This window comes from Thunnus maccoyii, chromosome 1 (assembly GCF_910596095.1).
Source record: "Thunnus maccoyii chromosome 1, fThuMac1.1, whole genome shotgun sequence".
NCBI classification, from domain to species: domain Eukaryota; kingdom Metazoa; phylum Chordata; class Actinopteri; order Scombriformes; family Scombridae; genus Thunnus; species Thunnus maccoyii.
The window spans coordinates 7520726-7533418 of NC_056533.1; the positions used below are offsets into that span (position 1 = coordinate 7520726).

Below are 12693 nucleotides of genomic sequence, written 5' to 3' on the forward strand. Positions count from 1 at the left end.
GCCGAGGATTCGACAGGCCATCCTCCAAGGTGATTGGTTTGCCACGATCAACCTAAAGGATACATATTTTCAGATCCTAATATGGGAGGGGCACAGATGATACCTCAGGTTCACCTTCAATGGCAGAACCTTCAAATTCTGTGTCCTCCATTCAGCTTATTGCTAGTCTTCCACACATTCACAAGGTGCATGGACACTGTCCTGGGACCCTAGCTTCAGGAAGGTCTCATCCTCAATTACCTGGATGTTTCCCCAACTCCTGGAAGACAGGTCACCCTCAGGGCTGGCTTGTCTCAGTCCTGTTTGGGGGCCAGGGTAACCTGGAGATTGTGTTTCCACCCCTTAGGGTTGATGGCAGTCACAGTGCACATCATGCCCCTAGCTCTTCTGAACATGCGCCCAATGGAGTGCTGCCTCCAGAGCATTGGACTTTTCCCACAGAGAAATCTGAAAGCCAGAGTGTTAGTGACACACAGACTGCACATGTATCTCTGTTGGTGGGAGCAGCCAGCCAGCTTAACATGGTTCAATGCACTGGGGCGGCTGTTGCATCACCAGGTGGTGTCATCCAACACTTCCCAGGTAGACTGGAGAGCTGTCCACGAGGGCATCAGCAGCCAGTGGCACGGACCCTGGTTAGCACAGCACATCAGTCTTCTGGAACTGCAGGCTATCAATCTAGCTCCTCTGCATTTCCTGCCAGAGCTGAGGAACCACCATGTACTGGTGAGAACAGATGGTACAGTGGCAGTGGCATATAAACAGGGCTCCCCTCGCTTTTGCAGATTGGCTTGGCTAATATGGGAGTGGACACGTTCACAGTTCAAGTCCCTGAATACAATGCATGTGCCGGGTCAGGTGAACCTGGCGATGGATCAGCTCTCTGGGGTAGGGGGACCCCTCCCTGAATGGGGGCTGCATCCAGAGGTTGTAAGCAAGATCTGGGACTGCTTTGGTACAGCCATAGCCGATCTCTTTGCCTCCATGGAGGCTGCTCACTGTCCCCTTTTTTTCTCCATAGGGAGAGACAATCCTACCTTGGGGACAGATGCGATGGCACATCAGTGGCCATAGGGCCTCCTGTATGCCTTCCCTCCCTTCATCCTCCTGCACCCACTCCTACAGAGTCCAGGTGGAAGAGGTGAGCCTCATCCTGGTGGCCCCACTCCAGAAGATCTGGCTCTCGATAATTGCACCCTTCCTTCGCGGTGTGTCCTACAGAGTCCCTGTACATATGGAATATGTAGGACGGAAAGATAGTCTCGACACAAATGGAAGGTCACATTGTAACCCAGGTTCTCTGAGTGGAGAGACTATCTCTTCAGCTAAAAGCCACTCTGAAACACATTCCAATCAATGTTCACCAGAGAGCTTACACACACGGTGCTTATATAACCACGTGTTGCTAATCAGTGCGTGGCCACCACAGGTCTTCTGTCTTAAAGAGTGTCTGTGGGGGTTAGTCTCCCATACATATGGAATATGTAGGGTGGAGAGATAGTCTATTCATTCAGAAAACCTGGATTACAATGTGACCTTCCGTTTTCAGAGCCTTTAAAAATAATCTCACTCAACCCTACAATCGCAAATTAACTGACTTAACTCACTGTGGCAAAAATACCACTCCTATTAAGTGGTAGTATTCTTCTCCCGTGTTTAAACAGTATGGCAACTTCCCTCTCTGCACAATGCTGTCTTTTCTTTTTTTTTTTGATTTGGGTTTCAAATTAAGTTCACTCAAATATCTTTTGTTCTTTTTCTTCCTAGTGGTGTGGCTTAATGGTTGGCAGGAGGATTTGATACTGAGGACATTTGCTGTCAGCCTGCTGTAAGGAACTTGAACTTTATTGACCAGAAGGCAAACTACTCAGTTTGTGGTTAAACAAGAATCTTCTAGGAGGACTTTTAAGTGGGAAAGACGTGTTATTCTTGAATATCAGCTCAGTCAGACAAGTAACAAATCCATTCATCCTGTATTTTTGTCTATCAGGGGCATTTTATTAGTATTTTAGTCTACTGCTGTTTTTCCATGGTGGTTTTATCTATCGTTATTTTTGTTGAAATAATTTTATCCCACTACACTACATTTTTGTTTATGTCATGTAACTGTAACAAACATGTATTATCATGATTTTTCATTAAAATGTAACCCTGGAAAAACAAGGCAATACTGAATATAATTGAATATATAATTATATTGTATGTTTCCTCTAAAATCTTGGCATGATCATAATACTATATTGCTGCCAATAATATTGCCTACATATACTTTATATCATGTATAGTAACTGAGCATTCACACAAACATACGCAAAAATGTATAAACATACATTGGAAGTTGTCTACTGTTCGCCAATGAGCAGCTCAGCTGGAACAGTATTGGGCTACATGCCTCGTTAAGGGCATTTTGGCATCAGTGTATACATAAGTAATTAATTTCTGGTATTAAGTAATAACTTTGATCTCTGGTTTCCACTCTCAGGAGCTAGTGCTGATGTAGTGCGGCAAAATATTAACCGCAAGTTCATTTCCCACCACAGTTTTGCATTATGCTGAAACTTGTTTTTTTCTTCTTTTCCTTCTTTTTTTTGAGGAAGCATAATTCACATTAAACACCCTTGCCCCTGTGGCAGAGTTCTCAAATTAAGCAACATTTTGTTCATTTACCCATGATAAAGTTGTTCATTAGACAATATACTTTGCCTTATTCTTTGTTATTACCTTGCCATTGTAAATGCCTTGGGAGCAATTAAACATGTGAAGTGCCCAATATTCCGTCCTCGACTTCCAGTCCTGAACTCTATCTGCATGTTGCACACATTTCCTATGAACTAATTAAAGTGAATCAATGACACAACCCTTTAAAATGGCGGCATATGTCACGGCCATCAGTGAGTAACAAAGGACCCTCTTAATTATTTTGTTCCTGCCGCTCCTGTAAACGGCTTGTCAAGGCAGCAGACTCAGTAGCCGACTCCTTGAAAAAGGGATGTCATGTACACACACAGACACGTATTGTACACACATGCATAGACAAGCACACAAACACATACACACACGGCCCCAAGTTTCTCTGTGATAGCTCCCTCTCTGTCTTATAAAAGACTAGTAATTGTACTACAACAATGACAATGTAAGTGCTTAAGTGTGACGGTCCCCTTACTCTTCAAAAGTGCAGCGTCCCTTATCCATCATTGGCTCTGGGGAACAATTTCTTGGATGCTGACAACCATATCTTATCTTCAATATATTTTTTTTCCTGTTGTAGGCCCTCCTCTGGCACATGTTGTATTTGGCCGAGTCTCATTTTGAAAAGTGTGTTATGGCCTGATATGAACACATATATCCTGATCTTTTTAGTCTCTGCAGGGTGTTCCTCATTCATTTGCTGCGTTCCTCAGCTGTGTTCTGTGGCCCTGCTGAAACACGCATTTTAGCATGAATATGCATTAGTCGTGTTATGAAGACTTATGGGCCGAGGGAGAGTATGTTTTTTCCTGCCTTACAATTATTTACTGTGCCTCCCTGTAATCTGAAATACTTACATTTTCCAGATAGAAATATAAAGTATCATGGTAGAGGAGAGCCACCTCTTTTAGTCATAGCCTGGGCTGTAGATCATATGAATGTTTGGTGAAAGTGGTGACAAATGAAGGGGTGGGAGGTTTGAGGCTGCATTGGCAAATGACAAAAAGTTCATGCATGCCAGTTGTTTATGAGCATGCTTATTTGTTTAAGGGTTTCCCTAATGCCCATCTGCAGTGTTGCCATAAATGCCCATCTGCAGCCCAGGAATCTAAAACTGGCTTTGACTACTGTAGGAAAATCAACTGGCGGTGCTCCAAGTATGTCATCTTCCCCTCTGAGAGAATAGACGGACGGGGATGGATGGATGGATGAAAGGATGCCTCGACACGCTTGTTTTCTCCACCTCGTTACAACCGTTTCTGTGTTATCAAGAGCTTTGGCCTGCCACACTACAGCACAGCTCTACACTTTGTATTTGACAATACTCTGCCTCACAGTGCTAATCGCCTCTTAATTCTTGCGTTATTCCCCATCCGTGTAGATGCATTTCAACCAAATAGGTGGCACTGTCCAAAAATAGTGCTGCCGGCAATGCCTGGAGAGATAGGCTGTCAGTCTCCCTGTCTGATCATGAGCTATTATCCTCTCTGCCCACAGACCAGAGAGAGAGCTACACCAGTGTCTATGTGATCATGATCAATACATAATCACTTTCCTGTCACCGCAATGGTGCTGTCAGGGGACTGTCCAGCCCCACAGACCAGCCATTTTAGTATAAGAGTTTGGCATGCCATCTTTCTGACCTAGAAAAGCGGGGATGGGGATGGGGGGAGCAGTGGCTATTTAAACAGTCATTGCCATGGGATGCATTATTACATTTTCACTGTGCTTGGGTTCATTACATTAGTTTGCAATGTGCCTTTGTAAGAAAAGTGACAGTTACGAGGGGTGAAGGATATTTACTCACTAAAAGACTGTTGCCTGTCTAATATACTGCTAAATGACAGAGGAGCAGCTACAGTGGGCATACAATTAACATTATTTCTTACTTTGTTGAACAATTGTCGAATGGGCCAACATATGCATTCAGAGGAGTGCCATTTCTGAATAATAGATCACATTTTCACATTTAAACATGTTACTCCACAGTGAAAAAGTCTGTTTTTGTTGATGTAATCACATTATTGCTGGCAGCAAGTGTAAAAAAAAAAATATTGCTGACAATTACAACAGAACTATTGACGGCTATTGACTGAAGTTACAGTGAAGATTTTTCCACAACAATGTCAAATTTACCTGAGCACAGGAAACACTGTAATTCCAGTCAGAGGCTCAGCAGTCTTTCTGCATTTCAGAAAGCTTAACAAATTTTGAATTATTGAGTTTATAGGGCAAAACAGGCATTTAGAAAACCACGTTAGAGTATGTGAGGAAAAAGATATGTAAGCAATACCATTAACACTGCAGCATGAACACCACAATTGACACAGCTATGGCACATCATAATTGCATGGTCTTCAGAACTTACATGCTGAACAGGTCCATAAAGATCTCATGCTTGTTTGCTTGGAGGTAGTTTGTCCACTGTCATGGTAATGATACCAGACCATGTCATGACCTTTATGAACAAATGGATAGAAAATGTTTTGTGAATGACAGTTGCTGCTTTGTGAATGTCAATTTGTACACTGTTTATAACACGCCTGGAATGTTTAAAAATGACCTTCCTAGTGCACTTGATTGTGAGTTTGTAACTTTATTAATGGATGTTGTGTGTTTTCTCTTTAAACCTGGATTAACTTGGGGGCAACACAACAAGCTAAACATAGATATTTTATATATTATCACCTTATAAAGTTGATAATATAGAGTTGTTTTTTCTAGCAAAGTCTATATTTCCTCTTCTTCTTAGCTCTGCTTTGGTCTCCACCAACTTCTGAAAGAAATATATGGTACTTTAATGCTAAATGCTCTGCTGTTTTCACCAGCTAAACCAGCCAGCTTTGTCTGTCTTCTGTTTGGTACTTGCCAGGTAGTGTAGCCTACAGTAGATTTAGCATAACCATTTCACTGAAAACAGCTGCCTTCTATGTCTGGAAACTATGCTAATGAGAGAGGTGATAGTGACCCCTAAAAGTGATCTTCGTGGAGCTGAGGGAGACTGCAGACTTCGGTGAAAACAGAAACTGGATAGTTGGGTTTGTCAATAGAAGCAACTCTTTTCACATTACACATAGTCATATGACCAACTGTTAAGATAAGAATATTGATTAGAGCAGCTTGAACTACAAAACTACAAACTAAGTTCTTCTAACACAGGTGCAAATTATTGATTTAGCTGCTTACAGCCAGTGTTGACTTCCAAAATGGCTTCCAGGGGGTGTGTTACCTGAAACCCCCACCCCCCTTTTTTTTTTGTTTATTAAAGAAAACTTTCTAATATCAAATGTTTGCTTTGTGCATACCTTATATCCCACCTAGACTTTGGTGCTGTTATGCACACTGCTACCCCTCTGCCCCTTTTTATTTATCCCTGCGTTTCTCCCTCTGTCTTTCGACCCCTGCAGTGTAGGCCTAAAGCCAGTCAGACATAAACAGTATTGTTTTACCCGGGTAGGGCTCACAGCAGGGCACTGTTAGCCCCACGCCTCATGCAGTCCACAGCACTCCCCATGCCTCAGTGATATCCCTTCTCTATGGCTCAGTGCCTGCATACATATGAATGCCCCCTGTCTTCTACCCTTCACGCTTCTGAGCTGGTCCAAGCTGAGGAGAGCTGAGATGTTACACGGTTGCCATGCTTGTTGGATGGAGGGATATGGAGGAGAAGTCTAGCATTCTAGCAATATTACTGTAAATGAACTGTTATGACACATTCTTTTGAGTGATTATAGGTATGATGGCACTTGAGCTGAGAGTGCTTCCCTGTGGTGCGGTTTCCTGAATTGTACTAAGCATGCTGAGGGTGAATTCTGAGCAGTGGGGGAAAAAGCGGCTCATGTTCTTGTCACATCAACTGGAAAATAGAACCTTTGTGCATACAAACATATTATAATGAAGGTTTTGTAGTAGTTTTGTGCACTGCAGTGTTTTGTACTATGTAGAATATCTCAAACAATGAGCTTTATCTTTGCAGATGTTTTTGGAATTTGATGTTTTATTTCATCATTTCATTTATTTCATTTTCGTACTTTTTGTGTGTCAACTGGCATTTTGGTATTTTTATGAAAAAGATATACTCTTGACAAGTCCAAACAAATATCACGCTGTGCAGAAACCCTATTTATGGACAAAGCTGTAGTCTAGTGTTTAATTTTCAAATTCAGTCCCTCTCTCTGCCACCCTGCAGTGTACAGTAAGCGTCTGCAAATGAGCATCTCGTGATGGCTCAAAGCTACATCATGACCGTCCACTGTTTGATTATCCTTGCAATGCTTCTAAGAAAATAAGCAGACTATACAGATGAAGCTGTGTCGCGGGATAATGTGTTAGAGAAATAAGCTGCAATGTCCTTCCACGGCCGTTGTGTGTCACATCGGACTGCATCCCCCAATTTATCCCCTCTCTGGTTCAAGGAAGATTTCTATTGATTTTCTATCACTGAGCCGGTGTACGGAGTAAATAGGAAGTGTGTGCCCTATTATTTCTGTCGGTTGATAAAACAGAAGGCTAGCCCCCCATGTCTTTATTCTGGGGCCCCTTCAGGAACAGCAAGCCCTTAAACCAAAAAACAGCAGCTGTAAATCTGATCTAAATGCATCATATACAGTAATGGCATCCTTTGAAAATGATGTGTGTTTAATTTATTGGTGTGGTATTAAATCCTGTGGACCTCATAATATGATTAATGAGATTACACTTAGTGTGGGAAAACAACCATAAATGCAGGCTGTATTTTCATACATGCTTAATGTGTGTCACCCTGAGGGCTACTGCCCAAACCAACAGAAGAAGATTTGCTTTCCCAGGAGAAGGTTATATGCAATGATTCAGTGTCTGGGTATCTCTGAGACAGCAGGAGAAAAGTGAGACACATCCACTTAGACAGGAAATAGCATGATTGCACTGTACTGACCTACAAAACTCTAACAGGTTTGACTAAGAATTGTGTGTCCTTTTAGGTAGAAAAGTTGCCAGGGCTATAGAATGCACAGAACATTAGCTGCAGTCTGAGCATATTTCATTTTCTATTGTAGGCTTTTTACGTACCTAATTCCACTCTGCATGGCTTTTGTTTTCAGCAGCCATTCAGCTTTTTCATCCCTGGAAGTTTATAGGTGTTGTGTTGCTATTATTGTGATTGCCACAATGCTACAGGCTTCAAATAAAAGCCAGAGACAATATTCCTCCTACAATTGAGTTTCTGTGCCCACTGCCTGGCCTACAGCTGCATCCATTTCTGCAGTGTCCCTGAAATTTCTGTGCATTATCAAGGGGAAGGACGAGCTAATCTGCACTGATTTGAAACAGGACCAAAACACTGGCTTTCCTAATCCCTCATTTTTTATCAGGGGTAGTGAGGAGCATTTTACCCCTGTGGGAGGGAAAGAAAGAGGGAGCTATTTCATGCTTCACCGGTTCCACTGTTTTTATGAAGATTTTTTCCTACCCTCTACTTCCCCCACTTCAATCCATAGTGTAACCAAATTTATAAAGCCTGTTTGCAATAGTCAGACACCTTTAAGAAGTACGAAGGTACTTTTCATAATTAGGGATGTGTAGATGGCTGCCTTCTCTCTCTGTACTAGTAGTAATTTAACTTTAAGGAAGATAAGGCTTTGTATCTCAGGAAAAAAGGAGGTGCAATTTCCTTAGCTGTCTTTCATTTTATTCATTTGACAATTGGCAAACACCTATGGCACACAGGATATAATTTGCTTCCCCGCAGTACTGCATGAGCGCACCAATTTGGATTATTGCATACATCTGTGGGATATAATTCATATAATTACATTTCCTTACATTCTGTCAACCAATTTGTTTGATATTTTATTTACTTATCAAACAAGTTCATGTGAAATTTCCACATAATGCCAGGTTTTTAGGCAAAGCTGTGAATAGCAGACATGGATAACCTCATACTGAGGTGTTATTCTTTATATGTATTGAAGTAGAGGAAAAACTATCAGCCGCTGTCTTCAAGTTAACACATTATTATTTTATTTTTGCTGATGGTATCACAGCAAAGTGAAACACAGAAAGAAAGAGAGCTCATTGATCTGCTGTGATCTAGACACTGCAAAAGGCACGGGGTGTAACAGGCAGTATGGAATTTACAAGGTAAGCTTTGGCAACACAACAGCATGGGTCATCATAAGACTATGAATTACTAGAACACGTGTCTCAGAGGACCACTTGAGGCTCTCTCACTGTGAAATAATTGGGTTGCAACAGTGAAACTGCTACTCCAGTTAGAGTGTAAAGGTGGCTCTTGCTTTGTTTTGCTGTTACAAGACCACAGACACAGCGGTGACTATTAATCAATTGTTGACATGTGTAGCTGACGGCATAAAGAGGAAGATAAGTTCAAAAACTGTACCATATGGATGTGAAAAACATCTTTGCAGTAGTGTTATTGTGAAAAGCCCTTTCTGTTTTTCACTTATACTGTGCTGGAATGCTTTGGTTTGCATTTAAAATATTTATTCCCAGAGTTTGTTTTGAACTTCTTGTACTGTAGGTTAGATGGATTTTAAGTCATATTCAATGAGAAAAAACATATTTTTTTGTCACTATGTCAGCAGGTCAGTTGGGGGTTGTTCTAGTGCTGTAGAAGCAGCAAAAGACAACGTGCCAGCGGAATACAGATGTCTGATTTGTTGGTTGCACATTGTAAACTTTACAGGGACAGTGTTTCCATCACAGCTGGCACAGCATTTTTTATTTTTTTTATTTTCATATTTTAATTTATGACCGGAACCTCTGAATCATAATGTCAGAGCCAAAACTGGCACTTGGCGCAGGTCTTTACTACAAGCCTTTTCGTCTGCAGTGGACAGACTGAGGTGCCCGTGGCAGGACCTGTGCCGTCTGTGACGAGGGACATCTCCCTTTTGTTGTCAGAACACCTCTAAACATCTTTCACAGAAACAATTACCATACCATCTGTAGCTTCCTGCCAGTGTGTTGCTCACTGTCAGCATGTCAGCTTCTTTTCTCTCCTTTTTTCTCTCGTCCTCGCTCTCACTGAGAGTGATGAGGAGCTAGGTCACTGTGAATTAAAATGCGTGAGTTTAATTGTGTTAATAGTCTCTTTATATTCAGCTTTTCAGTGTATTTTTTCCTGATACCTTCTAATGGAGCAGTGAATGGCGGATTGAATTGTCACTAATCTTTTTTGTGATTTGCCTTGAGCGTTTGGCACATTTGATATATTGATGAAGGTCCCGGCGTACGTTTTCTTCAAACCTCACAGAGCTGGTTTAATAAAGAACCTCATTTCTGCTACATTGAGTATTGTTGGTGTGAAGGTAATGGCTAATTGCACTATTATGTAAAGGAACAGTGATATCGGAGCAGCATTTTAAGAATACATATGCCAACAGTTACACTAATGTAGCCAAACTTTTAATTAGTCTAACTCTTCACAGATGTGTTTTCTTTGTATGTTAAGGTTTGATGTTTGCTTAAAGTGATAAGGCATACTTTTAAATATCGTATAACCCCCAAACAAAGTGCTTTTAGATGATATAACACACGTTTTGGTGTGTGTATTACTGTAGAGATCTGCAGCTCTTGAAGATCTGAGCTGTGAAAAGCACTTCAAAGTGTGGCCATCAGTAGATATGGTTACTTTCGCTGCTGTGTAATAATAATAAGTATGTGACACACCCATCACTGTCATGTTGATTTGCACGCTAGCTAACATATCTAGCAGAAGCTAGCATTACAAGAGGCTACACAACTAATCAACACTGACATGACCGGTTTGCCCAGTTAGGCTAAACACCCATTATAAGATATTTCATCTGAAGCCATTTCACATTTGTCGCATGTAATTGACACTTTGATGCCAGAACCACACACACACACACACACACACACACACACACACACACACACACACACACACACACACACACACACACACACAAGTGGAAGATGAGATAAAGGCACAGGGTAACACATAGCCAAATACAGTGTGTTTGTGGGTACACATACTTGTTCAAATATGTATTTTTTAGTTCAGATTAAAAAAGACAAAAACATTGATTCTTATTTCATTGTAGTTACTGACTAAAGTAAATACTGTATATGCAGACTAAACTCTAAAACACTGAGTACAATATGCTGCTAAAGTGTCAGAGTAACAAAACTGGCAATGCACTGTAAATATCGCATGTTTGATACAGAAGGGACCTGATTTTTAAACAAATCAACCCCATATACAGTTAAATAATCTGATCCTTGCTGGCTCAGCATGTATGAGCGTGTGGAGATGAGTGCCAGCAGAGTTCATAACCGTCTGTCTTTCTTCCTCTAGGTACCCCAGTAACACGGGTAACAGCCACAGATGCTGATGACCCAGTGTACGGGAACAGTGCTAAACTGGTCTACAGCATTCTGGAGGGACAACCATATTTCTCCGTAGACCCCAACTCAGGTAAGTGCAGTTCTGTCCTTGTTGGTGTTTTAGAAATTTAAGATTAGTCTTTAGCTGAGGGTGCTATATGTGTGAGGATTGTGTTCCTTCACCTTCAATCGAATTAGATGACAAAGCAGCACACACCGGAGGCCATTTTGGTGTATGCTTGACAGTGTAGGTTTAATAGACATCTATGCAGTATAGCCAAGTCGCTTACTGCAACAAACAGAGATTTCTGATACAGATAGCATGCTAAATGTTACACATGCAATAAGACAGAAGTCTAGTCCGACCATTGTGTTGACTCTAAAAAGGGAGACACAAAAGGAGGACACCTTTGTGAGGCAGGCAAAGGGGCTAACCAGTGGAGCTCTTTGTGCTGTTATTCATTGTTTGCCTGACAAAGCCTGACGAAGATCTCTGTGAGACCGAAACATTGCTTCATTAAATTTAATGGGAGCTATTAATACAGTGTGCAAATTCTTTGTCTCTTTCTAACCAATGGAGAGCATAATGTATTACAAAATGTAATGAATGAATGACACGCCCATAATGAGAGAAAAAAGAAAGAAATTGGCTTTACTGTTAGACAGTGATTACATCTAAGGATTATTTCAATAGTCTTTTTCTTCTAGACCGTGCCAAGCACATCAGGCCAGAACCTTTTCGTATTTAAACCTTTTTCATTACCTGCTTCGACTTAGATAAATGAGCTTACAAGGTCACCTTAGGTCAAGTAGTGGGCTGTCACTATTTGACCGAGTGTCTAGGTAAGTATGTCCAACTGACTGTTAGGAATATCTTAGCCTTAAGAGGGGTCTAACTAACTGTATATACTTTAGATGCAAATATGAATTGCAATGCCCACCTCAACTGTGAGGCCCAGTTTGAGTTCAGGGCCGACAATGTATCAAGCCACCAACAAACAACTGAATGTTTAGACTTTGTTTAGCAAGCAAAGCACAGTGAAAAAGTATTTATTACAAAATTTGAATATTTAAATGGTAACTTGAACAAATTAGCTCACAATATAACCATATAACAGTACTATTATTGGAGCTGTCACTGTCACCTGAGAGCGACAAGGTTTTGTAAAAATCCCCTGCACTTAGCTGTATTACAACACATAAATATTACACTGATGACAAAAAAGTAAAAGCTGCTCTTTACTTTGATGGGTAACCTATGTCGAGCAGTTTCCAGTCATTTTGTATACCATACTGAATATAAATGAAAATCTATGGCTGCCTGGACTGTATGAAAATACTCATTCATCAATCTAAAAACCTATTCTTCTGCCTTGGATAATTATTGCCATGGGTTAGAGTTAGGTTAGACTTTAAATGTCCAACATGCATACAACCTTTAGACCTTAGAAAGACACAATATAAAGAATGGATGAAAACATTGCTGCCTATCACTGTCACAAGATAATAAGTAATCTGAGCAAATCTTATCATTCACGACATGACTGGTCATTTTAAGCATATATCATTTATTCTGTAAAGGAAGATGAACAATAAGATTTATTTAATTTCGTACATTTATGTGGGAAGCATATAGCAGAGTGAAAATATTTG

General features: G+C 40.9%; 1 protein-coding gene across 1 annotated transcript in view; it reads left to right on the top strand.

The window, feature by feature from the left end:
* Positions 1–12693, top strand: part of cdh8 (cadherin 8) — a 108965-nt gene that overhangs the window by 63830 nt on the left and 32442 nt on the right. The window contains exon 7 of the mRNA XM_042421778.1: positions 11012–11131. Coding sequence (XP_042277712.1) covers positions 11012–11131 — 120 coding nt within the window. The remainder of the gene's footprint in view (positions 1–11011; positions 11132–12693) is intronic.